This window comes from Phyllostomus discolor, chromosome 12 (assembly GCF_004126475.2).
Source record: "Phyllostomus discolor isolate MPI-MPIP mPhyDis1 chromosome 12, mPhyDis1.pri.v3, whole genome shotgun sequence".
Taxonomy (NCBI): Eukaryota; Metazoa; Chordata; class Mammalia; order Chiroptera; family Phyllostomidae; genus Phyllostomus; species Phyllostomus discolor.
This window is the reverse complement of record NC_040914.2, coordinates 25,144,979-25,170,783: the sequence shown is the minus strand read 5'-3', so window position 1 is coordinate 25,170,783 and position 25,805 is coordinate 25,144,979. Positions and strand designations below refer to the sequence as shown.

At 52.5% G+C, this 25,805-nt stretch overlaps 1 protein-coding gene and 2 long non-coding RNA genes across 3 annotated transcripts; 1 reads left to right on the top strand and 2 right to left on the bottom strand.

Moving 5' to 3' along the window:
* Window positions 1-352: 352 nt before the first annotated feature.
* Window positions 353-13,650, bottom strand: LOC118497623. Its single transcript, XR_004900163.1, has 3 exons — window positions 13,633-13,650; window positions 1,760-1,778; window positions 353-417 (listed from the first exon to the last, which is right to left on the bottom strand). It is a non-coding gene; the product is annotated as an uncharacterized LOC118497623 (long non-coding RNA).
* Window positions 13,651-15,904: 2,254 nt separating this feature from the next.
* Window positions 15,905-18,674, bottom strand: LOC118497622. Its single transcript, XR_004900161.1, has 3 exons — window positions 18,180-18,674; window positions 16,794-16,886; window positions 15,905-16,649 (listed from the first exon to the last, which is right to left on the bottom strand). It is a non-coding gene; the product is annotated as an uncharacterized LOC118497622 (long non-coding RNA).
* A 5,260-nt stretch (window positions 18,675-23,934) lies between these two features.
* LOC114511560 (40S ribosomal protein S26-like) lies at window positions 23,935-24,357 on the top strand. The gene has a single exon (XM_028530285.2). The coding sequence runs from the start codon at window positions 23,935-23,937 to the stop codon at window positions 24,217-24,219; it is 285 nt and encodes a 94-aa protein (XP_028386086.1). The 3' UTR covers window positions 24,220-24,357.
* Window positions 24,358-25,805: the final 1,448 nt, after the last annotated feature.

The following is a 25,805-nucleotide window of genomic DNA, read 5'->3' as shown; positions in this document are numbered from 1 at the left end:
AGGGGATCCACAGGTCTGGGGGCCAGCAGGAGGGCAGGGAGCCTGGGACAGAGGACAGGGGTGGGGACAGGGTACAGGGACCTGGGGCAAACCTGAATGGTGGAGTGGAGACGTCCTCACCTGTCACCTTCACCTCCAGGATCTCACTGCACTCAGACCAGCTGGGCCCTTTACGGTAAGAGCAGAAATAACTCTTGGGCATGACGTCACTCACTACGTTGACATGGAATGTGGCCTCTGCCCCCTGGGAGCCATGTGGAGAAGAGATATTCTGATCCCAGTAAACAGATGTATTCTCGTTCTGCACCAGATGGAATAGGTCAGTCCCAGCTGGGCCCCAGCGCATGATGGTCACAGGCTGTTCCCAGTGGATCACAGGACCCAGCTTGGCCCTGATGGAGGGTTTGGGCAGGACCCCTGGGAGGAAGCAGAGCAGATCTCAGGGTCCCTCAGGGGGAAGTCACCACACTCACAGTCCCCCGCTTTCTGGGTTCACTTCCCTGCTTCTAGCAAATGTGCAGAGCTGTGCAGCCATCTCCACAACCCAATTTAGAACATCCCACCATCCTTTCCCCAAACAGTACCCGCCACAACCACTCCAGGGGCTGTGAATCCTCATCACTGCAGAGTGACCCCCCTGACACAGGACCCGAGTCCTGGTTACATGTTGGGCTTTTCTCAGGGTGACATAGGAGGGGGGGGCAGAGCAGGCTTGGTTCTGGGGTAAATCTCCCTGCCCACGGCCACATTCTAGGGGACCGAGACGCTGGGAGGGAGGCAGAGGGTGAGAATGATGGGTCACATGTGGGGACGGGGAAGCTGGAGTCTGAGATGTAGGAGTGACCTGGGTCAGGACTGGAGGGCAGCTGGGTGACACTGTGGGGACCAATGGGGGCTGCAGAACTCCACTAGAAGTCCAGTGAGGGGTGGAGCTACACCTAGATCTGGTCACATGACCCCAGGGGGTGGGGATTCCTGACTCCAAGGCAATCCTCTGACCATCACTCAGCTCTGTTCCCACTGCATTCTCTACCTTCCTCCCAGCCTGTTCCCATTTCTAGTATTGAGGGTGCTAAAACCCCATGTGTGCCACATGGCTGGGGAGGGGGAGGAGAGGGCTCATAGTCTTGAAACAGGAAGATGGCACCACAGCACACGATGCCTGACAGAGGCAGGCACTGGCCAGGCTCCCCACTCATTGACTCACTCGCTCCCTCCCTCATTCTTTCATCCACATCCTAGTTCCTCTCCATCCATCTACAGAGGGGCCCCATGTGCCACTGGCTCCACAAACACGAGACTCACACACAAGGACCTGCCTCTTTGTCTGGAGGGAAGAGAGAGCAAAGAGGCTGATGGAGGGATTGTGCAAACCCACAGCCACACAGTGACATGTACCCCAGTGAGTGTGGGAGCTTCGGGGCTGACAAGGGACAGCTGACCTCTTCTGGGAGGCACAGAGGAGAGGCATCAAGCTGAGGTACAATGGCCAAATGTGAACCAGTCGAGCTCAGCAAGAGGAGAGTCAGCCTGGGAGGAGATGGAGAGACCCAGACAAAGGTGTTTGTGGAAGTGAAAGAAAGGCTGAGTTTCCACAGAACAGTGGGTCAGACAGTGTGAGAACAGACCCTTTCCAATGGAAAGAGGGGCCTGGGTCTCTCTCTAGCTGAGGGTAAGCTGTTGGAGGACTCTAAGAAATATTAATATCTTGTCTGGAAATAGAACATATATGGAAAATAAAATAAGAAATTATACTCACCCTCCTGTGTGTGAATGGTCTGGGCCAGGCAGAGCACTGGAGGAGAAGCTGTGGTGAGAAAAATGCCCAGCACCTGGCCTCTTCCTGGGGCTCCACTCAGGGGCCCTGATGGAGGCAGGGCTCAGCCCCTGAGAATGTCCAGCTCCCTCCTCAGCATTCCCTCTGAGGACAGCCCTTCTTCTGGCTCTTTCAACAAAGCCCCAGTAACCTCTCCCACACCGGTACTCAGTCTGAACCTGTCCCCACACCCAGGTACCTGCTTCTAGGACTCAGCCTTCCATGGTCAGACTTGGGTCAGGGAAAGAACTGAGGGGTCAGACCCCCAGGAGGGACCACGAGTGTCCTGAGCTGGAGTCAGGACTCAAAAGGGATGAAGATGCCTCTACTAGCTTCCACCCTTTTGTCCCAGGAGGCTGTCCCTGCAATCCAGGACTCACTGAGGACCAGGAGGAGGTTGGGATGGGGGCCCATGCCCAGCCCCACAGCCGGCACTGTCCTGGAGCCGGAGAGTGGAGGACAGAGCCTGCAGCTGACACAGTGGTCAGGCAGTGTGGACTGGGAGCCGTCTTAAGTTGCTACCTCAATGACTTCATGCAAAGGGGAAGAGCTCTTTATAGTTCCTTTCTCTGCTCATGAGACAGAGGAGGAGGGTCCCTTGGTGTCCAAAAATATTCCATCCACCCATGCTGGGATGAGACTGAACTCATACCCCCTGAGTGTGGACCTCACTTTAATCCACGGGCAAGGTAGAGCATGGATTTGCGCAACCAGCTGACATAAATTCCGGTTCCAGCTCCACAAACAAACCCTCTGTCCTTGCACAAAGTGTGGCACCATTTCATGCCAACGTGTTCACTTTAAAAATAGGAAGCCTGAGATCCCTTTCCGTGCATTTAATGTTCAGCTACATGTTAAATTCCAGCAAGGGAGTCAGTGCAGTAAATATGTGCTGTTAATGCCAGTTCCCTTCCCATCTTCCCCCACTGCCCTTCCTCCCTACCCCTGTGGCTCTGGAAACAGGAGAGGGCAGGCTGCTCCATCAGGAGATGCAAAACCCTAAAGGGATTGAGCCCCTTTAAATCCCTTAAAGGGAGAGAAGCTGCCAAAGAGCAGGTCAGGGGGAGGGAGGGTGCATGGGGCCCCCAGCTGGGTGCTGGGAGGAAGGGCAGGAGCAGGGCTGGGAAGGTGTTTGTGCTCCTCGCAGCTACAATGGTGAGCATACTGCATACAAATGCAAGAAATCATTGCATTGTATAACTTCAACTTACACAGTATTTTACCTTGATTATATCTCAATGTTTAACAAAGGTGAATCTGCGTCAGAATACTTGGAATATCCCTAAAGTACTTGGACAGGGGCCCTGATGCTGGCCAGTCCTCCTCCTGGGACTGGGATGGGGTCATGAGCCCCGAGGACAGACCCGGGTTCTGGAGCTCGATTCTGCCCCCAGCTGCACGTTGCAGCCCAGGGTCTTGCCCTCACACACAGAGTAACCGCTCAGATCTCCACTGGCCCCACGTTTCTGAGTGTCCCCAGCCGGCTCAGCCAAACGGGAGTGTCTGCCATGGGGTCTGCAGGACAGAAGTGATCCTAGAAAACCCAGGGGTCTCTGCTTCTTGGTGTTTCCAGGAGACCCAAATGCACAACCCTTCCCAAAGCCTCCACATTCACCCACTGCTCTGCCCTTTACTCTTCCTGCTGGGAGAACCTTGGTGTCCAGCCCGGAAGGCAACCTAGGGTTGCTGGTGGATTCACCCACTTGCATGCAGATCCTCAGACCTTGATGGAGCCTGGGAAGAAGACCTTGTGACCTCGATCCACTTTCATCTGAAGCCGAGGCCCCCCGGGAATGTGGCATCGTCTGGGCTGTCAGCCTTGGCAGCCTGGCCTGGACTCAGGCTGGGGAGGAACCCAGCTGCCCACGGGCTCCCACCTGCAGCCCTGGGCTGTGGAAGGCCACGTGTCCAGGAGAGGGTTTTCCACCATTGCCCTCCCCTCCCTTCCTCTCTGGACTCACTGGGACACACAGACGGTGAAAGTGGAGGATGAAAATGCTTCAGCTGCACCCCAAGCAGGAGCCACACCAAACTCACAAGTGCACAGGATGTGGTAGGCTGGGCTCCCCACCACAATTTAAACAGCAACCCCCCAGACAATGAGCAGTTGGTTTTCTCCCCACTGTTTGTAGGTCTCTGATCTTCCCCAGGCTGGGGCTGAGGCAGGTGGGCAGCTTCCTGGAAGTTTTCTGCAGGAGACCCGAGGCCTAATGAGGCTCCCCTCACCTGCTCCTGGGTGCCTGCACAGGGGGCAGCTCTGCCCACAGCCTCAGCTCCCCAACGGGACAACCTGGTCTCAGCAGGTGCTGCACTCACATCAACTCTGACAGTTTGTGCCTTTCCTTCCTTCCTCACCTACAGTGTCCTATTGTGGCGTAGAATATTCCCTCACCAACGAGATATATAAGTGTATTATTCTTGTGAAATGAAAACATTTACAACACACAACTTCAAATATTTATTCTGAGAATTCTGACTCAGTACCACTTGTAAAGCCAGTGATTTTTCCTGCATCAATGCCAGTGACTTACTGGATGTGACTTAGAATGGACCTCGGAGGGGTCCTGGGGATTGACCACTCCCACCAGGGCCACTGTGCCACCCATGGTTTCCAGGCTATTGAGGGGTCACAGGGTCAGAATAAACTACATGGACGCCCTCCCAGGCCTGCAATGTGGGGGCCACCTCTGGCCATGCACTGACCCAGGGGATCTGAGTCACAGCAGGATAAAGAGAGAAGAGCAAGAAAACACCTGATTTTAAAGGAAGAATTCCCGCCCACACTTCACTCTCACCGTCTTTGTCGGGCTCTGACTACAGGACATCTCAGGCTCTGACTGCACCCAGCTTTGGAAGCCTCACCCCAAAAATCGCCCAACCATTGTCCAGTCCTGGTCTGAAACCCCACAGACCACATGGCATTCCCCCAATGGAGGGTGGCCCACACCACAGAGGACACATGGCCTGGGGCCCCACAGAATGTGGCCAAGGACAAAGGACGCTTTAACACTGTCCTGAAGGAAATGACACATGTCCCATTGAAGGGTGTCTGTCGCCACCTGGTGTCTGGAAGTCTGCTCCCCACCCAGCCCTGCAGGGACAGCTCCCAGCCCACCCCATGCTGGGCCTCCGTGTCCATCATGGTGTCCAGATGGCCCCGGGGCTCCAGGGCCCTGAGTCAAGAGTGAAGTCCAAGAGACATGAGTGCTGAGGGGCAGGGGGGCCACAGGGCTGGGGGCCGGCAGGAGGTCAGGAAGACTGGGACAGAGGACACAGCTGGGCACAGCAGGGACCTGGGGCAACCCTGAGGGTGGAGTGGACAGTCCTCATCTGTCTCTTTGGGCCCCAGGGGTGCACTGCAGTCAGGCCAGCCCAAGCCTTGTGATCGAGGCAGAAATAACACCTGGCACTCTTTTCACTCCCTGCACAGATGCAAAACCTGGCCTCTGTCCCTGTGAACCATGTGATACATGAGTTTCCGGTCACTGCAGGCAGAGCTGCCATCCTTCATTCACAGACGGGCTGAGTCAGCCCCAGCTGGGCCCCAGCACATGGGTGGTCACAAGCTGTCCCTGGGGATCACAGACCTTGGTGCAGCCCCAATGCGGGGCTTTGGGAAGGGCCCCTGGGAGGAAGCAGAGTGGGATCTCAGAGTCTGTTATCAGGAAATAGCCTTTCCTTCCCTATCAGGACAGGACAGAAATAAGTCTCGTGTTACTGTTGCCTCCACAACATCTGTACTCTCCATCCTCATCTGAATCAGAACATCACTTTTAGTTGGGCACAGTGCCTCATGAAAGACAACCCAGCACCTGGTGACCCCAGAAGCAATGCTAGGCAGCCTCATGACCATGCCTGTGAGAATAAGATGGAAAAGATCCTGATGGTGAGAATCCTACGAAGGCATCTTGCAAGGTAGCAATTAAGCCTGGAGGACCCTTTTCCACATCTGCCTTTCTTTGCCATTTAGACTGCAAACCTATGCAATGGCCAGAGCCCTGGCAGCCATGTGGATTCAAGAGGCAACCTTCGTGCTGGTGGCCAGGAACTAAAAGTTGTGGAGCAGAATGAGGGAGCCTGCCTGCCTGGTGACAGTAGGAGGCTGAAATGATGTCATTCATTAAACTCCACAGAAAGGACATCTCTGTGTGAAAGAGAGAAATAAGCTATGGAGATGCTCTGTATTATAGGCAGTGATGCTGGGGGATAAAAGGGAGTGAGGAGAAAGAACCTGATGCCTGACAGACCTGTAATGAATACCCAGGGGTATAAGGAGAGGGCATAACAAGGAGACCCTTCCCCATCTGGGCAACAGAAGTCTGGCAGAGATGTGATGAACATATAGGAAGTTGCTCAGCTGAGCAGTTTGGGGGACCAGGGTGCTGGAGGTGGAGAAGTCAGGGTGTGAGACAGCACTGAGTGCAGGGTGAGTGCAGCCTGTCTGAGAGACTGAAAGAAACTCAGCGTGTCTGGTGATAAGGGAGTCAGACACAGCAGGGCAGGATGTGGCTAGACACAACCAGAGGAAATACAGTGATAGCGATCTGATACAACCTCAATTCAAGCAGCGGAGGGTTTCAGCTGAAAAGCAGAGTCACTGGATTTGTTTTTTCTAAATGCACTTGCAGATAAAAAGAGGGTGGATGTGGCTGGGGGAGGCCCCTGGAGGCCCCAAGAGCTGCTGTGGTGGGGAGAGCTCAGGTTGGAAGGAGAGCCCCCAGCACAAGTGTGGGTGCATTGCAGGACACAGGAAGTGACATCAGGAGGGTGGGGGTTGGCGGCAAGACAAGGGGAATCAATGAAGACAGCGTTTATCTGTCCTGGAATGATGTCATTCATGGAGAAAAGAGGAGGGAGGGCGGTGAGGAGTCAGGTGTGAGTGGGCGAGAACCAGGGGTCCAGTTTTGCATTTATTGGCTCTGAGGGGTCTGGACATCAGTGCTGACATCCCAGGGGTGTTTGCAGCCATCAGGGGAGAATTAAGAAGGACATTCATCTGGTGTAACTGGGGTTTGGTCCCTCCCAGAATCCACAGGACTCCTGTCAGAGCTGCCCTTGGTGTGGGGGGGATTAGGGACCGTGTTGAAAGGACTCACTCTCCTGGGTGTGGATCACATGACCCAGAGAGACCACTGCAAGGGAAGCCCCAGGGAGAAAAATGCCCACTGTTTCATTTCTTTAAATGGAGGTCAAGGTCATTGTGCTGCAGGGAAAGACTTCATCGTTACCATATTCTCCAAACCACCCTCACCAACATGACTCCCAAGGGGGCAAATTCCTTCCTCCATAGTGAGTTCTACTCAAGTTCCCAGGCACCTCCCACCAAGACATCCCATGGCCTTTCTCTATGGCATCTTCCCCTTCTCAGGGTCAGAACAGGTTAGGGGACCTGGTCCCTCCTCTGGAGGCTCAGGCCCAGGTGCCCCAGAGTGGGCGGGGCCTGCATGATTGACTCTCTCCCAGGGCCCAGCAGGACCTGGACTAGAGGCTGGACTGAGGTGGGGCCTGGACCACCCTTCAGTTTCTGTGGTCCTGCCTTTGTGTGCCAACTCGCTGAGGCCCGGGAGCGTGGTGGGATGAGGGCCTCTAACTGACTGCTGTGTGCGTGTCCTCTGGGGAGGAGGACAGGGACCTGAAGGTCAGGAAGTGTGCAGGGGCCAGGTCAGAGGACTCTTTTCCATGGCTTCACAGGAAGGGAGGTGGGTGCTCCCAGGCTCGACTCTGGGTTCAGAGAGTCTTTGATTTCCAGAAAGTGAGGCATTAGTGAGATATTTTATAGTATAACCAGGCTAAACCCTTATCCAGATGAAGCACTGATAATATTAATTTGTCAGATGTACTCAGAGATGGATGATAGATAGATAAACAGAAAGATAGTTAACATACATAGACACTCAGATACATTGACATATATAGTTGATAGTTATATAAACTGGAAATTATAAAGTTAGATACATAGATGGATGTGTGTGTGATATACAGTGAGATACATAGATACATAGATTTATGGTTACACAGATGGATACATAGATACTTAGATGGATTAGAGATAGACAGCTATGTAGACACTTAGATACCTAGACACATAGATACATAGAAAGTTGAATAGATATTAGGAAAGATGCAGGGATAGTTACAGGGGTGTGTAAATATTTAGATACATACATAATTACATAGAAAGATACATAGATATACAGATACATAGATACTAACATACAAAATAGGCACATAGATACTTAGACACATAGATACATACAGTTAAATAGACACTTAGGTAAATATATTGATAGTTCCATAGATAAATAGATATGTAGATTATTACATAGATACTTAGATACAGAGAGAAATACATGGACAGTGTAAGCAAGGAGTCTTATTGGCTTGGCTTCTGGTCCTCACAGGCTGACCGTCCCCAGCAATACACTTATGCAAACACTTTGGTTTCCCGTGTGCAGAAGGCGAACCATACAGCTCTCTTGAGACCTTCATGTTATCACTGGGGGCGGGGCACAGAGAGGAGAGTGTCACTGGAAGAACACTAGGTCCACCCCCCATGATCTCCAGGGCGGTGGCACCCTGCTCAGTCACCATGCCCCTGTCTCTGTGCCCTTCTGTGTCCTGTGACCCTAGGCTGCATTCTGCATACACCTGCCTCCCAGCTGGCTCCAGTAACTCCTAAATTAAAAGCCCCTAAGTCTATAGAAGCAAATGCACTAATGAATCAGTCATGTTGTTCAAAGGTTAGTGGGCGTGGCTTCTTGGAAGATTGAGTTAGCAAAGAACCAGATGAGTCTGGGCTGGTGACTTCATTTCTGTCTGGAGGCTGGTAGGTGACCCTGGATCCATTAAGGCACAGATCACAGGCGCTGTGTGTGGAGAGAAGGTAGACTCCTAGCCTATGTCCCTCACTGTAGGGAGTCATATCATCATGACCTCAAAGGGGACGGCCCAGCCCCATGAGGAGCCAGGGCAGAATCAGGTCCTGGAGGGAAAGACCTGAGATGTCTCAGGGTCACAGCCCAAGGGTGTGGCTGCTGGGCCACAGCACCAGGCAGGCAGTCTCCTGGGCAGAGCTGGGGTCATCAGGAAGAGACTTTCTCATTGCCCTGGGTCAGCCAGCCAAGGTCAGACAGAGGCGAGGCAGGTGTCTGCAATGCTGGCTGTCACGTCCTCCCAGATGGGATGGGGCTCAGCCTCTTCCAGGGCACAGACCTGCCGCTCTCCCCAGACCTCGAGCTCCCACCCAGGGGGCACCCAGTCCTGTGGTCACTGCTGCTCAAGGAGAAGAGCATCGGGCTCTGGGAGTGTGCCTTCCCCTCCAAAAGCCAAGGCCTGTGTGCATTATGATCCTTGGCCTCAACCCCACCCATCCTGTGCCCCATGTTCCCAAGCCCCAGTCACTAAGCACCTCTAAGAAACAGAAGGTTCATACTATAGGCTCTGTCCTGGGCAAGAACCCAGGAGGTGAACCTGTGGATTCAGGGTGGTGTGGCCACACTGACTGCATTCCCAGTGTCCTTCGGGGAACTTCAGGTCTGTGGTCAGAGCCACTCCCCTCAGAAAACATTCAAGCAATCATACCCTGTGCTAAGACTCTCCCCAGTGCAAAGACACAGCAGATGTGTGGTCTCACTTACTGCCCACCAAGTAGTCACATCTGTTTATTGGTGTTGCCCCAGGTGGGAAAGTGGGTGAGAAGGAGCAGGAGGGCCTTGATGGGAGGGAAAAACGAAGCTGATAGGTAGGAAATTGCAACATGGATGTCTAGCACTCATATGGCAGGGATATCCCAGACACTGAGACCACCACACAGGGACAGGTGTGAACACAGAGGAAAGGGCCAGAGCTGAGAGCCTGGAGCCTCTGACACAGGGTGGGAGAAGGAGGAGAAGGAAGAGGGCAGCAGGGGGTGGAGGGCCCTGGGGCCTGTCTTAGGGCCTGGGGAGAGGGGAGGCCCAGGGAAATGGGTGGATCCAAGATCACGTCCACTGGAAGCCTCAGACAAGTGTCATTGCTGTGAGCATCCTCTTCAGGCACCAGGGATGCTTCCGGGTCTCCTGAGCTCCTGTGTGAGCCCTCTGGCCCTAAAGGAGGAGTCTCCTGGGGTCCCGGATGCAGTCTCTCTGGCGGGAGCTCTCCTCTTCATCACTGTGGTCCATGAGGGCGCCTGTGCTGACTGTGCCCAGCCTCGGCCAGAATCCCCACCAGGCTCAGCAAGACCACACCAGCCAGGCCGATGTGGACACAGTTCTCTACTGTGTAATTCCAGGAGGCAGGGGCTGGAAGCAGAGGACAGGGGGTCCTGACAGGTGCACAAGAGCCAGCCAAGCCCAGGACTTACAAGAGAGGAGCTCCCTCTCCACTGGACAGGACCTGTCTCTTTGAGTACTTCCCCTGGGGACTCTCCCCTGGTGACTCACCTGTCTGAGAGCCCACTTCTGTGGGTACCAGGGGGACTTCTGTGGGTGGGGGCGTGATTTCTCGGGTTGTTTCTAGGAGTGAGAAAGGACCAGTGTTTGTCTCCTGCACAGACCCTCCCTCCCTTGGGAGTACCCAGCCCCTGCCCTCCCCACCTAGAGAGCTTCCGGGTCCACACCCCCAGACTTCACTACCAGTCAACTGCAGGACCCCTGCTCAGGGCACAGCTGCAAACTCAGACTTGCTCAGGGATACAGGGTAAGTCTCCCCTCCCAGCTCTCACCACCCACCCCGGGCTGAACAGGCCTCTGGCAGTTGAGGATGCAAGATCGTCCTGCCTGCTGAGTGTCCACCCACCAAGACAGAAACGGGACCCCTCCCCACTTCCACCGCACTGCCCACTCCCCAGCAGAGACCCCAGGAGGGGATGCCCCAGGCAGAGGACACCACTCCCCAGCCCAGGAGGGGCTCTGGGTGGTGGAGGACTTAGGCCTCCAGGGGCTCCTGTGAGGGGGCAGGAGAAGCCCTGAGCCCAGGTTCCTCCTCAGCCTGTGCCTGTCAGCCTGGCCCTGCTGCTCCCACAGAGTCCACACATGGCCTTTTTCGCTGCACCTCTCAGTACAGAGGATGCCCACTGGTCTCCCAGGAAAGGGGGCGGGGACATGTGAGGACAGGGGGATGGAATTCTCTGGTTTTAGTTGTCTGAGGGGCTGGACACCCCTCAGAATGTCCTGTCACCCTCCATACATTAGCACACAGGAGTTGGACCCTGGTCCACAGATAAAAAGAGAGAGTGGGTGGGAGCCACCTCACCTGGACACTGGGTCTTAGGTTCTGGACTCTCACCCCACCTATCAGGGCTACTGTGCCACCTACAATCCCACAGGTAGTGAGTGGTCACATAGTCAAGATAAACGGGGTAGACACTTCCCAGGCCTGAAAGATGGGGGTCACCCCTGGTCATGTTCACTGACCTGTGGGATGTCTGAGCCACAGCAGCAGAAAGAGAAAAGAAATTTTTAAAAAATACCATTTTAAAGGAAGGATTGCACCCCTCCTCCCTCATTCTCATTGTCCATGGTGGACACTGACTCCAGGATGTCTCAGGGTCTGACCCATGCCAAGCCAGGGGCAGCCTCATCCAGAAAGTCCCACAAAGCAGCATCCAGTCCTGACCCAGGAGCCCATGGATCTTCCCTGGCTGTACCCAGCTGGAGGGGTGACTGCACTATAGGGGCACTGAGCCTGGCCCAGTGAAAAAGACAATTTAATGCCCTCCTGAATGAAATGACATGTCTTCTTGAAGGAAGTCTCTCCCCACCTGGTGTCTGGAAGTCCACTCCCAACCCAGCCCTGCAGGGATGGCTCCCAGCCCACCCTGATGCTCTGTGTCCAGGCCATCATGTGCTAGGTGGGTCCAGGGCTTCAGGGCCATGAGCCAGGCATGAAGGCCAAGGCACATGTGTTCAGAGGCTCAGGGAAGCCACAGGGCTGGGGGCTCAGCAGGACAGCAGGGAACCAACCTGAGACAGAGGACACAGAAGGGGACAGGGTCCAAAGACCTGAGGCAAACCTGAGGACAGGGTGGAGATGTCCTTCACTGTCACCTTCGGCTTCAGGGGCTTACAGAACACAACCCAGCTGGACCCTTGGTGATGGAGGCAGGCGTAATGACTGGCAGTGTCTTCACTCACTGCAGGAATATGGAGTCTGGCCTCTGGTCCCTGTGAGCCATGTTGAGACATGGCTCTCAGTTTCCTGCATGCATATCTTCCATCCTTCTTTAGCAGAGCGAAGAACTTAGTCCCAGGTGGACCCCGGCACATGACAGCTGTAGGCCGTCCCCGGAGAGTCACAAACATTGGCGTAGACTGGATTAAGACTGAGAGGAAGCAGAGCAGATCTCAGGGTCTGTCGGGGGGGAAAGAGCCTTTCCCTCCCTGGGAGGACAGGAGGACAATGAGGCAGAGACTGGCACTGCCTCCACTGCCTCTGTATTCTCCACCCTCATTGGAATCAGGGAATCACTTTGTAACCAGGCTTAGTGTCTTGTGGAATAAAACACAACACCTGGCAGCTTTGGGGTTAGTTCTGTGCAGCTGTGTGACCATGTCTGTGACAATGAGATGAAAGAGGCCCTAAAGGTGACATTCTCAGTAAGTTATCTTGCCAGGTGGCAATTAAACCTGAAGGACCTTTTCCCACTTGTACCTTGCTTTGCAAACACATGCAATGGCTGGAGCTCTGGCAGCCACCTTGCATCAAGAGGCGACTTTCGTGCTGGTGGCCAGAAACTAAGGTTGTGGAACAGAATGAAGGGAGCCTGAATCCCTGGCGATACACTGGGGCTGCCACACTGTCTCCTGCCAAACTCCACAGAGACTGCATCTCTGTGAAAGAGAGAAATAAGCTACAGAGATGTTCTCTATTATAGGCAGGGATGTGTGGGACAAATAGATTGCTGAGAAAGGCCTTGAGGCCAGACAGACCTGTGATGAATACCCAGGGGTATAAGGAGAGGGCATAACAAGGAGACCCTTCCCCATCTGAGAAACAGAAGTCTGAGCAGAGGTGTGATGAATGCATAGGAAGTTGCTCAGCTGAGCAGATCGGGGGCTGGGGGCTGGAGGAGGCAAAGTCAGGGTGTGAGACAGCACTGAGTGCAGGGTGAGTGCTGCCTGTTTGAGAGACTGAGAGAAACCCAGCGTGTCTGGCGATAAAGGAGTCGCACGCAGCAGGGCAGGATGTGGCTAGAGGTAGACACGGCCAGAGGAGACACATTAATAAGGGATCTGATTTGACTTCAATTCCACCAGTTAAAGATTTTAGCTGGAAAGTAAAATCATCAGGTTTGTTTTTTCTAAATTCACCTGCAGGACAGAATAGCACAACAGTGGCAGGGAGAGTCCCCAGGAGACCCCAGTAGCTGCTCTGGAGAGGGGAGTGAAGGAGCTCAGATTGGGGACACAGTCCCCAGCAGGGACATGGGTACACGTGAGGACATGTGAGGACACGTGGAGGGAAATCAGCAGGATCTGGGATGGAGGAACATGAGGAGGGACATACAGGGAATCTAGGGTGACTGTGTTGCCTGGTCCTGGACTCACGACCCTCACTGAGAAAACAGGAGCAGACTGATGAGGAGTCAGGTGAGACTCCTGAGTGGGCAAGAACCAGGGGTCCAGTTTTGCATATATTGGCTCTGAGGGGTCTGGACATCAGTGCTGACATCCCAGGGGTGTTTGCAGCCATCAGGGGAGAATTAAGAAGGACATTCATCTGGTGTAACTGGGATTTGGTCCCTCCCAGAACCCACAGGACTCCTGTCAGAGTGGCCCTTGGGGTGGGAGGGATTAGGGATTGTGCAGAAAGAACTCACCTCCCTGCCTCTGGATCACCTGGCCCAGGCAGAGCACTGCAAGAAGAGACCCAGTAAGAAAAATACCCACTGCTCAGTTCCTTAAACAGGGGTCAAAGTCAGTGTGCTGCAGGGAAAGGCTTTGTCTCCTCTGTAACCTCCAAACCACCCTCATCCACATCACTCCCAGGGGGCAGCTTCCTTCCCCTACAGCAGGTTCCAGACAACTTCCTGGTTACCTCCCAAACAGAGCCCCCTCTGGCCTGTCTGTATCTGACCTGCCCCATCTCAGTGTCCAGAACAGGCTAGAGGCCCTGGTCCCTCCACCGGAGGCTTAGGCACAGGTGACACAAATCAGTCATTGTCTGCCTAGCTGACTGTCCTCTCAAGACCCAGAACATCCCGGACTAGAGGCTGGACTGACAGGGGGCCTGGACCCTTCCCAGTGTCTCACCTCCTCTCTGTCCCTGGGGTCCTCCCCGCTGTGTTTCCACTCACCAAGGCCCAGGAGGGTGGTGGGATTGGGGTGCATCACCAGCCTCTCACTGTCTTCGCTGTCCTTGTCCTGTGGGTGGACAGACAGGGCCCTGCAGCCCAGGAAGTGTACAGGGGCACGTCATGGGCTCATTTCCGTGGTCTCACAGCGAGGCAGTCTGGCTCCTCCCAGACCCAACTCGAGCTTCCCTGGCTTGTGTCCAGAGAGGCCGTGGTTTCTGGAAGGCATTTCTGGTGAGATATTTCATAACCAGGCTGAGCCAGTGTGCAGATGAAACTTATCTAATATTCATTAGAGATGGACAGAGTTACATGACAGGTAGATTCCTAGATACTTAGATAGACACATAGGTACTTTTAAATAGGTACACAGATCCGTAGATACTTACATAGATACATAGTAAATATATAGATGGATAATTACACAGATAGATACATAGATACTTAGATACACTGATACGTATACATAGACAGAGTAAAGACAGGAAACTTGCTTGTCATCCGGTCCTCACAGGCTGAATGTTCCCAACCACGTGTTTCTTTATGCAAACACTTTGGTTTCCCACATGCAAAGAAAGGAACCATACAACTCTCTTGAGACCTTCAAGTGATGACTGGGGGGCAAGAGAGGGGAGAGTGGCACACTGGAAGGACACTCAGTGACCACTTCCCATGCTCTCCAGGACAGGTGGCACCCTGCTCAGTCACCCTGCCCCTGTCTCTGTGCCCCTCTGTGTCCTGTGACCCTGGGCTGTCTGTGCTCAGCACACACCTGCCTCCTAGCTGACTCTAGTAACTCCTAGATTAAAAGCCCCTAATTCTATAGAAGCAAATGCACCAAGGAATCAGTCATGTTGCCCAAAGGTTGGTGGGCGGAGCTTCATGGAAGGTTGTGTTTGCAAAGTACCAGTTGGGTCTGGGGGCTGGAGTTCTAACTGGATGCTGTGGGTGTCTCTAGGTTCATCTGTGGCACAGATCACAGGCACTGTGTGGAGAGAAGGTGGACTCCTAGCCTCTGTCCCTCACTACAGGGAGTCACATGATTATGACCTCACAGGGGAGGAGGACCCAGGCCCATGATGGGGAGAGTCAGGACCAGAAGGGAAAGACCTGAGACCTCAGGGGCACAGCCCAGGGTGTGGCTGCTGGGAGACAGCACCAGGCAGGCAGTCTCCCAGGAAGAGCTGGGGTCAGTGGGAAGGGACTTCCTCATTGTCCTGAGTCAGCCAGGTGAGGTCAGACAGAGAAGAGGAGGTGTCTGCAAGGCCTGCTGTCACGTCCTCCTTGATGGGGTGGGGCTCAGCCTCTCCAAGGGCACAGACCTGCCGCTCTCCCCAGACCTCGAGCTCCCACTCAGGGGTGACCCAGTCCTGTGGCCACTGCTGCTCAAGGAGAAGAGCATTGGGCTCTGGGAGTGTGCCTTCTCCTCCTGGCACCATGTGCATTATTATCCTGGGCCTCAACCCCACCTGCCCAGGGTCCCATGTTCCCGAGCCCCAGTCACCCAGCACCTCCAAGAAACAGAAGGCTCAGACCACGGGCTCTGCCCTGGGGAAGACCCCAGGAAGTGAACCTGAGGATTCAGGGTGGTGTGGCCACAGCCAACAGTGTCTGTATGTGCTGCAGGGAAGCTGGAGTCTGTGGTCACCCCAACTCTCAGGAAGCATTTCTCTTTCTAGGTGAGAACACCTTCCCTCCCCTCCCCTCCAGAGAGGCCCTGTGCTGACACTCTCCTGTGCAAAGACAAACACAGCAGCCGCAATGTCCCTTACATGTGTCTGTTCGTGTTGCCTCAGGTGGGAAAGTGGGCAGCAGGGAGCACGAGGGCAGGTGAAAGAAGCACCAAATGTCTGGGAGCGGGCGGTGTTCCTGGATGAGCTGCGGGCAAGAGAGGGGCTGTGGAGGCAGAATGTGCGAGGAAGCCTTGATGGGTTTTTAGGGAAAATTCAGCCGAAAGGTGGGAAATCCCAGTGGAGCATTTCACAGTCACGTGGGAGGGAGACCCTGGACACTGAGACCACCTCAGGGTCAGGTGTGGACACAGAGGAAATGGCCACAGCTGAGAGCCTGGAGCCTCTGACACCGGGCGGGAGGCCTTAAGGAAGAGGGCAGCAGAGGGTGGGGAGCCCTGGGGCCTGTCTTAGGACCCAGAGAGAAGGGAGACCCAGGGAAACTGGGGTTGGTCAGTGATCATGTCGGGCCTGGAGGCAAATCCTGGGAGCCTCAGAAGAATGTGAGTGTCGTGGCCTCTGTGCTCTAAGGGACAGAGTGAGGGTCTCACAGGGCAGCCGCCCCTGGCACACTTCAGAGCACACCATGGGAGTGGCATTGCATCTACTGGGCTCCAGCTTAATCTTTGGGGCCCTGGGAAAGACTCCTCTTGGGGCTTCAGGGTCTAATCTCTCTGGCAGGATCCCCCTTGTGTCCATCCCTGTGGTGGGTGGGGCCACCTGTGCCGGGTGTGCCCTGACTCTTCCAGAATCACCACCAGGATCAGCAATACCACGCCAGCCAGGCTGATGCAGACACAGTTCTCCACCATGTAATTCTGGGAGGTGGGGCCTGGAAGCAGAGGACAGAGGGTCACTGGCAAGTAGACAAGAACCAGCCAAGTCCAGGACCTATGAGAGAGGAGCTTCTTCTCCACTGGACAGGACTTGTCCCTTTGAACACCCCCTTCCTGGGGACTCTCCCTTGGTGACTTACCTGTCTGGGAGCCCACTTCTGTGGGTACCAGGGGGACTTCTGTTGGTGGAAGGGTGACTGTTGAGACTGGAAATGTGAATTCTTGGGATTTTCCTAGGAGTGAGAAAGAACTGATGTTTCTCTCCTGCACAGACCCTCCCTCCCTTGGGAGCACCCAGCCCCTGCCCTTCCCACCTGGAGACCCCTGGGGCCACACCCCTAGCTTCACTACCAGTCAACTATAGGATCCCAGCTCAGGGGACAGCTGCAAACTCAGACTTACTCAGGGATCCAGGGAGCATCTCCCCTCCCAGCTCTCACCCCCTAGGCTGAACAGGCCTCTTGCAGTTGAGGATGCAAGATCTCCCTGCCTGCTGAGTGTCCACACACCAAGGGAGAAACAGGACCCCTCCCCACTGCCACCCCACTGTCCACTCCCCAGCAGAGCCCCCAGGAGAGGATGCCCCAGGTGGAGGACACCACTCCCCAGCCCAGGAGGGGCTCTGGGTGGTGGAGGACTTAGGCCTCCAGAGGCTCCTGTGAGGGGGCAGGAGAAGCACTGAGCCCAGGTTCCTCCTCAGCCTGTGCCTCTCAGCCTGGCCCTGCAGCTCCCACAGGGTCCACACCTGGTGTCTTTCCCTGCACCTCTCAGTACAGAGGATGCCCCCCTGGACTCCCAGGAAAGGGGACAGGAACATGTGAGGACAGTGGGATAGAATTCTCTGTGTCTACTTGTCTGAGGGGCTGGACACTCCTCAGAATGTCCTGTCACCCTCCTTACATTAGCACAAAGGAGTTGATGGTCCATATCAAATGGATGGACGAGGATCATAGTCCATAGAGAAATGGGGTGAGGAATAGACATGTCACTTGGCCACAGGATAAGAGGGTCCTGGAGGCTGACTCCCCCTGTCAGGTCACTGTGTCTCCCACAAATCCCAGGGCAGGGAGGGATCGCAGCATCAGAATAAATGGGGGAACACATCCCCAGGCCTGGAAGACTGGGGCCACCCCGCACATGTGCACTGACCCATGGGATGTCTGAGTCACAGCAGGACAAAGAGGGATGGGTGGACACATGGCCTGGGGCTCCTCCACGTCTGGCCCAGATAAAAGGACATTTAACACTATCCTGAATAAAAGGACACATGTCCCCTTGAAGGGGGTCTGTCCCTGCCTGGCATCTAGAAGTCCACTCCCCACCCAGTCCTGTGGGGACAGCTTCCAGCTCGTCCCATGCTGGGCTCAGTATCCAGGCCATTGCAGTGTCCAGATGGTGTCCAGGTGTGAAGGCCAAGGACATGGGTGCAGGGGGTCGGGGAGCCACAGGGCTGGGGGCCAACAGGATGCAGGGAGCCTGGGACAGGGGACAGGGGTGAAGACAGGGTGCAGGGACCTGGGACAAACCTGAGGGTGCAGTGGAGACATCCTTACCTGTCACCTTCAGCTCCAGCAGCTCACTGGGCTCATACCAGCTGGACCCTTTGCAATAGTAGCAGCAACAACGCCCAACAGCATCTTCACTCACTGCAGGGATGAGGAATCTGGTCTCTGCCCATGGCGAGCCATGTTGAGACAAGATTTCCTGATCCCTAAAAGCAGATCTTCAAGGCTCCAGGCAGATCTAGACATCAGCCCCAGCTGAGCCACGGCACAGGATGGTCACAGGCTGTCCCTGGGGCAGCACAGGGCCTGGCTTGGCCCTGATGGAGGGTTTTGGAAGGGCTCCTGGGAAGAAGCAGAGCAGAATCTCAGGGTCCATCATGAGGAAATAGCTTTTCCTTCCCCATGAGGACAGGAGACAATGAGGCAGAGACTGGTATTGCCTCCACTGCCTCTGCACTCTCCATCCTCATTTGAATCATGGCATCACTTTGTAACCAGGGTCAGTGCCTCATGGAACAAAACACAGCACCTGGCAGCTTCAGGGTTAGTTCTGTGCAGCTGCGAGACCACGTCTGTGACAGTGAGATGAAAGATGCCCTAAAGGTGACATTCTCAGTAAGTTATCTTGCCAGGTGGCAATTAAACCTGAAGTACCTTATCCCACTTCTGCCTTGCTTTCAAACACATGCAATGGCTGGAGCCCTGGCAGCCACCTTGCATCAAGAGGTGCTGGTGGCCAGGAACTAAGGTTGTGGAACAGAATGAAGGAAGCCTGCATCCCTGGTGACACACCGGGGCTGCCACACTGTCTCTTGGAAAACTCCACAGAAAACTGCTTTGCTATGAGAGAGAGACATAAGCTATGGAGATGCTCTGTATCATATGCAGTGATGCTGGGTGTTAAACTGGAGTGAGGAGAAAGAACCTGATGCCTGACAGACCTGTGATGAGTACCCAGGGGTATAAGGAGAGGGCATTACAAGGAGACCCTTCCCCATCTGGGTAACAGAAGTCTGGCAGAGATGTGATGAACACATAGGAAGTTGCTCAGCTGAGCATATCAGGGGAGCCAGGGTGCTGGAGGCAGAGAAGTCAGGGTGTGAGACAGCACTGAGTGCAGGGTGAGTGCAGCCTGTCTGAGAGACTGAAAGAAACTCAGCATGTCTGGCGATAAGGGAGTCAGACACAGCAGGGCAGGATGTGCCTAGACACAACCAGAGGAAATACAGTGATAAGCAATCTGATACAACCTCAATTCAACCAGTGGAGGGTTTCAGCTAGGAAGTTAACTCATCAGATTTATGTTTTCTAAATTCACCTGCAGAAAGGAAGAGGGCATAGCCAGCAAAGAGAGCCCCCTGGAGGCCCAATAGCTGCTGTGGAGGGGAAAGGCAATGGAGCTGAGATTAGGGACAGAGTACCCTGCACGGACATGGAAACACATGAGGACAGGTGAGAACATGTGGGCTGAAATCAGCAGGGATCTGGGATGGAGGGACATGAGGAGGGACATAAACAATAGTTTATGTATTTATTTTTAGACAGAGGGGAGGGGAAGGAGAAAGAAGGAAAGAAACATCAATGTGTGGTTGCCTCTCATGCTCCCCCTACTGGGCACTTGGCCTGCAACCCAGGCATATGCCCTGACTGGGAACTGAACCAGCGACCCTTTGGTTCGAAGGCTGGTGCTCAATCCACTGAGCCACACCAGCCAGGGAAGAATTCTTATTGCACTCACAAGGTACTCTCATAGCGAGTGCAGAGAAGATAACATGTGACCAAGCCAAGTTCTGGCTGCTTCCACTTTTGCTTCCTGTCTGTCTGCCCAAGTGTTAAGTAGAAAAGAATTTGTCTGCCCCATATAACAGCATTCTGTGGTCAAGCTGACCCTCATCCACTTGTTGAGCTTCCTTGTGTCCTACAGAATTCTGGCTTCTTCTCTGGGTGTCCCCAGTACCTCTGGACTTGTGTCTGGACACCTTCCCTAATTCGCTCATCTGGACCTATCCCCAGGAGGGGTGGGGTTGGGGGGCGGGGCAAAAACCTGCGTCTGCTGTCCATGGTGCTGATCGTTAGTTTTCTGTGCGAGTGTGCTTTCAGCACCATGGTCAGAGTCTGTGGGGCCATTTTCATTAGCTGAGCCCCCTGTATATAGTCCTCCTGAAGGAGTCAAATAAAAGATATTCAGTCAGAGCAGGAGGGTAAATTAGAAAAATGCTAGGAGTCCTGGGTGGTGTGGCTCAGTGGACTGAGCATGGGCCTGCTAACCAAAGGGTCGCTGGTTCAGTTCCCAGTCTAGGGCACATGTCTGGGTTGTGGACCAGGTCCCCAGTAGGCGGCGCTCAAGAGGCAACCACACATTGAGGTTTCTCTCCTTCTTTTTCCTTCCCTTTCCTGCTCTCTCAAGATAAACAAATAAAATCTAAAAAAAAAAAACTTCCTGAAATTCTTCTTTAAAAAATAAAAAAAGAAAATGAAAATATCAGGAGACGGCAGTAACTGACATTAATCCAGACTCCCCTCACACTCCATGAATCCTGAATAAGGATAGCAGTTTGGGACATGGGCCTCACACTTAGAATTGCAAACTCTGGGACATTCTAGGCTGCCCATAGTGTTAGTTCTCCGCTGTTGAGATCAAAACGTGTCTTCCTGGACCAAGTTTAGGTGGCCAGCTACTAGGTATGACTAAGATATAGACCAAAATCACACCAAACTGCTTTCAAACCTGCATCTGCCTCTTGCTAGCTTTCTGTCCTTGGGAACATCATTTCATTTTTTGGAGACTCACTTTATTTTTCTGTAAAATGGCAATAATAGTGGTATCTACTTGTGAATGTATATTTGGAGGGTTGATGATCAGAGATTATTATATTCTGGCTATCAGAGGATCTGGAGCCAGGTCTCCTGGGTCTCATTGTAATGCAACTTCTTGTTGACTCTGTGACTTACTGAAAGCCTCTGGAGGCATGTGGGTGCCATCTAGAATGAAAATCCTGGTAGGACTTCCTTTGTAGGGATTTCGTGAGAATCCAAATAGTTTACACATAAGATGTGTGAAGTAAAGCACCTGAATTCAGTTAGCACTCATTCAAGACTGTGAGATGTTACTATTATGACCACTGTCACCATTATTATTTCATACTATTATATTATTATCATTCATATTATCATTCATATTATTAATATTATTATATGATTATTATTCGTATTAATCATATTATTAATGATTATTATTTCAATCATTAAGTGCCTAGACACGGCCTGATAAACTGTATGCAGTCACGATTGCTGCTTGTATGAATTATGGCGAGGGTCACTGTGGAGAAACTCACCTGAAGCCACATGGGTGCGAGTTGATGGGGCTGGGACTCAAAGCCAAGCCTGTGTGACACCAATGCATGAGCTCTTGTCATAATCCCACCTGCCCACGGTCAGTGTCAAGGAAGGAAGAACAAAGGCAGGGACTCCACTACTCCTAGATGGAAGACCAAGGCTTATAGTACTTTGGCCATGAGTTTGCAGCAGTTATTTCTTGGAGTTCCTTATTTCCTCAGCTTTTCTCAGTGTACCAAGACACCCCTTTCCTTCACAGAGCCTGCAACAGGCTCCCAGGAACTTTTCCTTGTAGGGTTGGCAGACAGAGAAGGAGGGAACTGCAAATGGTCTGAGCTGCAGGGAGACAGGGTCACAGGCAGACGAGTCAGCTGGAAGGAAGGAGCTGAGACTCATCACAGGGAGCTCCAGAGACAGAACTCAGCTGAAGCTGAGTCCACTAGCTAGTGTGACAGCTTCTCCTGGGGCTCCCTCTGTTGGCACAGTCCCTACTTTCTCTCTTTAGCTTTCCTCTGTGTGTGTGTGTTTATCTCCCCTTCTTTTCTTTACTCTTCGCTTCTCTCTCTCTCTCCCTCCCCCTCTCTCTCTCCCCCCTTCCCTCCCTCCCCTTCAGCCTTCTCTTCTCTTCTCTTCTCTTCTCTTCTCTTCTCTTCTCTTCTCTTCTCTTCTCTTCTCTTCTCTTCTCCCCTTCCCCTCCTCCTCCTCCCCCCCTCCTCCTTCTTCTCCCCCTCCTCCTCTCTTTCTCTCTCTCTGTCCCCTTCCCCATATTTCTGCATCTTTAACTCTGTCCCTGTTTCTTCTTTCTGGCCCTCTTTCTGTATGGGTACGTCTCCATTCCTCTGTCTGATGCTCAGTCTCTCTGTATTTCCTGGCCTCTTGCCCTCTGACTTTCTGCCCCTCTCACTATCAGGGGTCTGGGGCTCTCTGTCCTCAGAGCTTCTCACCATTCTCTCTGTTTTTGTGTTTGGGTGTTGGTGCTCTGGTGCCACCCTGTCTCAACATTACACTGTCTACTGCCTCCCACCCCATGCTGTGTGTGTCTTTTCTTTCAGTCTCTCCCTCCCTGTGTTTGGGGTTGTGTGGGGTGTGTAATTGTGTCTCCATCTTTCTTGAGCTTCTGCTCTTCTCTCTGAGTGTAGACATCTGTGTGTGTGTGTGTGTGTGTGTCTATGTCTTCTGCCTACATCGTTCCCTCTCTGTGTCTCTCCTTCCCCCCTTTGAACCTAGATGGGCTCTTTCAAAGTCTTTTTGTGTGTTGGAAATTTTTCCCGATTGCAACACTCCAATGCTGGGTCACCTCCCCAGCCCACTGGCCTTCTCCACAGGCAACCTGAGCTTCAGGAGAAATGCCCACAGCCTCACGTACTGGTCCCTGCCATGTGTATGGTCTTTGATGCTTTGTCGCCTTTGGGTGAGGCCCTGCCATGCTGACTCAGTTTTCTCATCTGCCCAATGGACAGAAGAATAGCACCTGCCTTACAGGCTGATGTGAGGATTAAATGAGATAATATGTTAGAGATGCTTAAAGCAAGGCTTGGCATACAGCAAGTGCTCAATAGATGTGGTCCTGAAGTTCTCCTGGGCTCATATCCCCTTCCATCCAGCTGAACCAACCCACGCCCACCAGCCCAGGCTGCAGTCAGTCCACTGTGCCTCCTGCCCCTTCAAGAGGCAGTCTACCCGCCCCCAACCCTATGCTGGACCCCCTCTAGTGCTCTGGACAAGGGCTGCCCAGTACCAGACCACTAATGGTTACTTCCATTTTAAGCCTCTAACAGTTCATAAAATTTAAATTTCAGTTTCTCAGCCACATTTCAAATGCTTGGCAGACACATATGGTTGCCATACTGGACAGTACAGATAACAGACTATTTCCATCCTTCTGGGAAGTTCTGTTGGACAGATTCCTTCTATCCCTGCTCCCAATGGACAGGAAATACCCCCTGTAGTGTCCTCCACCTGCTCTCTGTCAGGGGCAGCCTGCCTGAGTTCAAATCTCACCAGTATCACTTAATACCCGTGTTAGCAAAGTCACCTAAAAATTAAAGTCATTAAATAAATACAATGGGAAGAAGACATGAACAGACACTTTTCCCAAAAGGACCTTAAAAATGACTGACAAATAGACTTAAAGAAAAGAAGATGCTCAACTGTATTAGCTATTAGGGAAATGCAAATCAAAACTAAAGTGAGGTACCACCTCATACCTGATAGAATGGCTATTATCAACAAGACAGGTAAGAACAGTTGTGGAGAAAAAGGAGCCCTCATTTGCTGCTGGTGGGAATGTAAACTGGTACAGCTACTATGGAAAGCAGTAGGGAGGTTCCTCAAAAAACTAAGAATAGAGTTACCATGGAACCCACCAATCCCTCTCTGGGTATCTACCTGAAATTTTTGAAAATATTTATTCATGCTCTTTCGAGTCCTCGCTTCCAAGATGACAAAGAAAAGAAGCAACAATGGTCATGCCAAAAAAGGCCACGACCATGTGCAGCCTATTCGCTGCACCAACTGTGCCCGATGCATGCCCAAGGATAAAGCCATTAAGAAGTTTGTCATTCAAAACATAGTAGAGGCCGCAGCCATCAGGGACATTTCAGAAGTGAGTGTCTTCAACGCCTATGTGATTCCCAAGCTGTATGTGAAACTGCATCACTGTGTGAGCTGTGCCAGTCACAGCAAAGTGGTCGGGAATCATTCTTGGGAAGCCCGGAAGGACTGAACACATCTACCCTGATTCACACCTGCGGGTGCTGCCCCATGACCTGCACCAAACCCCATGTAAGGAGCCCTAAGGGACCAAAGAAAAGTTCTCTGGAAAAAATAAAATGGAAATTGTACTTAAAAAAAAAAGAAAAAAGAAAATATTTATTTGCAAAGATATATGCATGCCTGTGTTCATTTGCAGCATTACTCACAGTGGCCAAGATATGGAGATGGCTGAAGGGTCCTTTGATAGGGGATTAGATAAAGAGGGTGTGGTGCATATATATCATGGAATGCTCCTCAGCCCTGAAAGAAAATGAAACACTGCCTTCTGTGATGACATGGATGAGTCATGAGAATGGTATGCTAAGTGAAACAAGACAGAAAAAAGCAGAACCACATTATTTCAGTGACCTGTGGGACATAAAACAAGTGAGCCAATAGGACAGACAGACACAAACTCATAGACACAGACAATGGTAAGGTGGTTACTGAAGGGAAGGAGGGTGGGGGGATGCAAAAGAAAACGTGGGGTCCCTTGTTCCCCTTGTTCAGAATTATTAGTACCTTCATGATGGTTACAGCAGATCATTCAACCAAGTACAGGAACCCCTGAGCACAGGACTCAGAATAACTGCACAGGTCCCTCCCAGGCAGTGACTTCAGCATTTCTGAAACTCTTGCTCTTCCTGCTCTCCACAATGGTGATGGCCCCACACCACCACCACGGACCTGCTCTGTGAGGCCCACATGACAGACAGAATGCACCTCTGAGGATGTCCAGGTATGAGTCCCTGGGACCTCTGAACATGTTGCGTCACCCGGCAAAGGGACTTTGCCAATGTGACTCAAGTTACAAACCCAAAGATAAGGAAGTTATGCTGGTGTGATGGTTAATTCTGTGTGTTTACTTGGCCAGGCTACATTCCCCTGGTCGTTCAGCCAAACTCTAATCCAGGTGTTGCTGTGGAGGCATTCTGTCGATGTGGTTACACCGACAAGCAGTGGGCTCTGAGTGAAGGAGGTCACTGCTGAGAATGCATGGGCATCCTCTGATCAGCTGAAAGAAGAGCAAAATGGAGGTTTTCCTGAGGAAAAGGAAACTCTGCCTGGAGATTCAGCATCTGCTCCTGCCTGCCTGAGACTCTGTAGTGTGCCCCATGGAGCAGGAGCTGACCGGCACCCTGCATCTCAAAGCCCAATTCCTGATATAAATCATATATGTATGTGTGTGTACATTACATAGATATAGATAACTGATTACCAAGTAATACATTAATACATATCCATCAACAAATATATATGGATAGTATTATTATTACTTGGTAATCAATAAAAATTAATCTTTTATAGGTAATATATAAATATATTTTTAACTAGATAGATATCTTAATATATATGGAGATATATGTGTATATATGTATGTGTCCCCCTGGCTCTGTTTCCCTGGAGAACTCTGATTGATACACCTGTGATCCAGGTGGGCCCAACCTGATCACATGAGCCCTAAAAGCAGAGCACCTTCTTGGGCTGGAGGAGCCTCTGGAGAGGACTGGCCCTAACTGATGAACAGCAAGAACCAAGGATATAGTCCCTCGGCTA

Coding starts and splice junctions, on each gene's coding strand:
- LOC114511560 (XM_028530285.2), top strand. CDS start 23,935: ATGACAAAGAAAAGAAGCAACAATGGTCATGCCAAAAAAGGCCACGAC.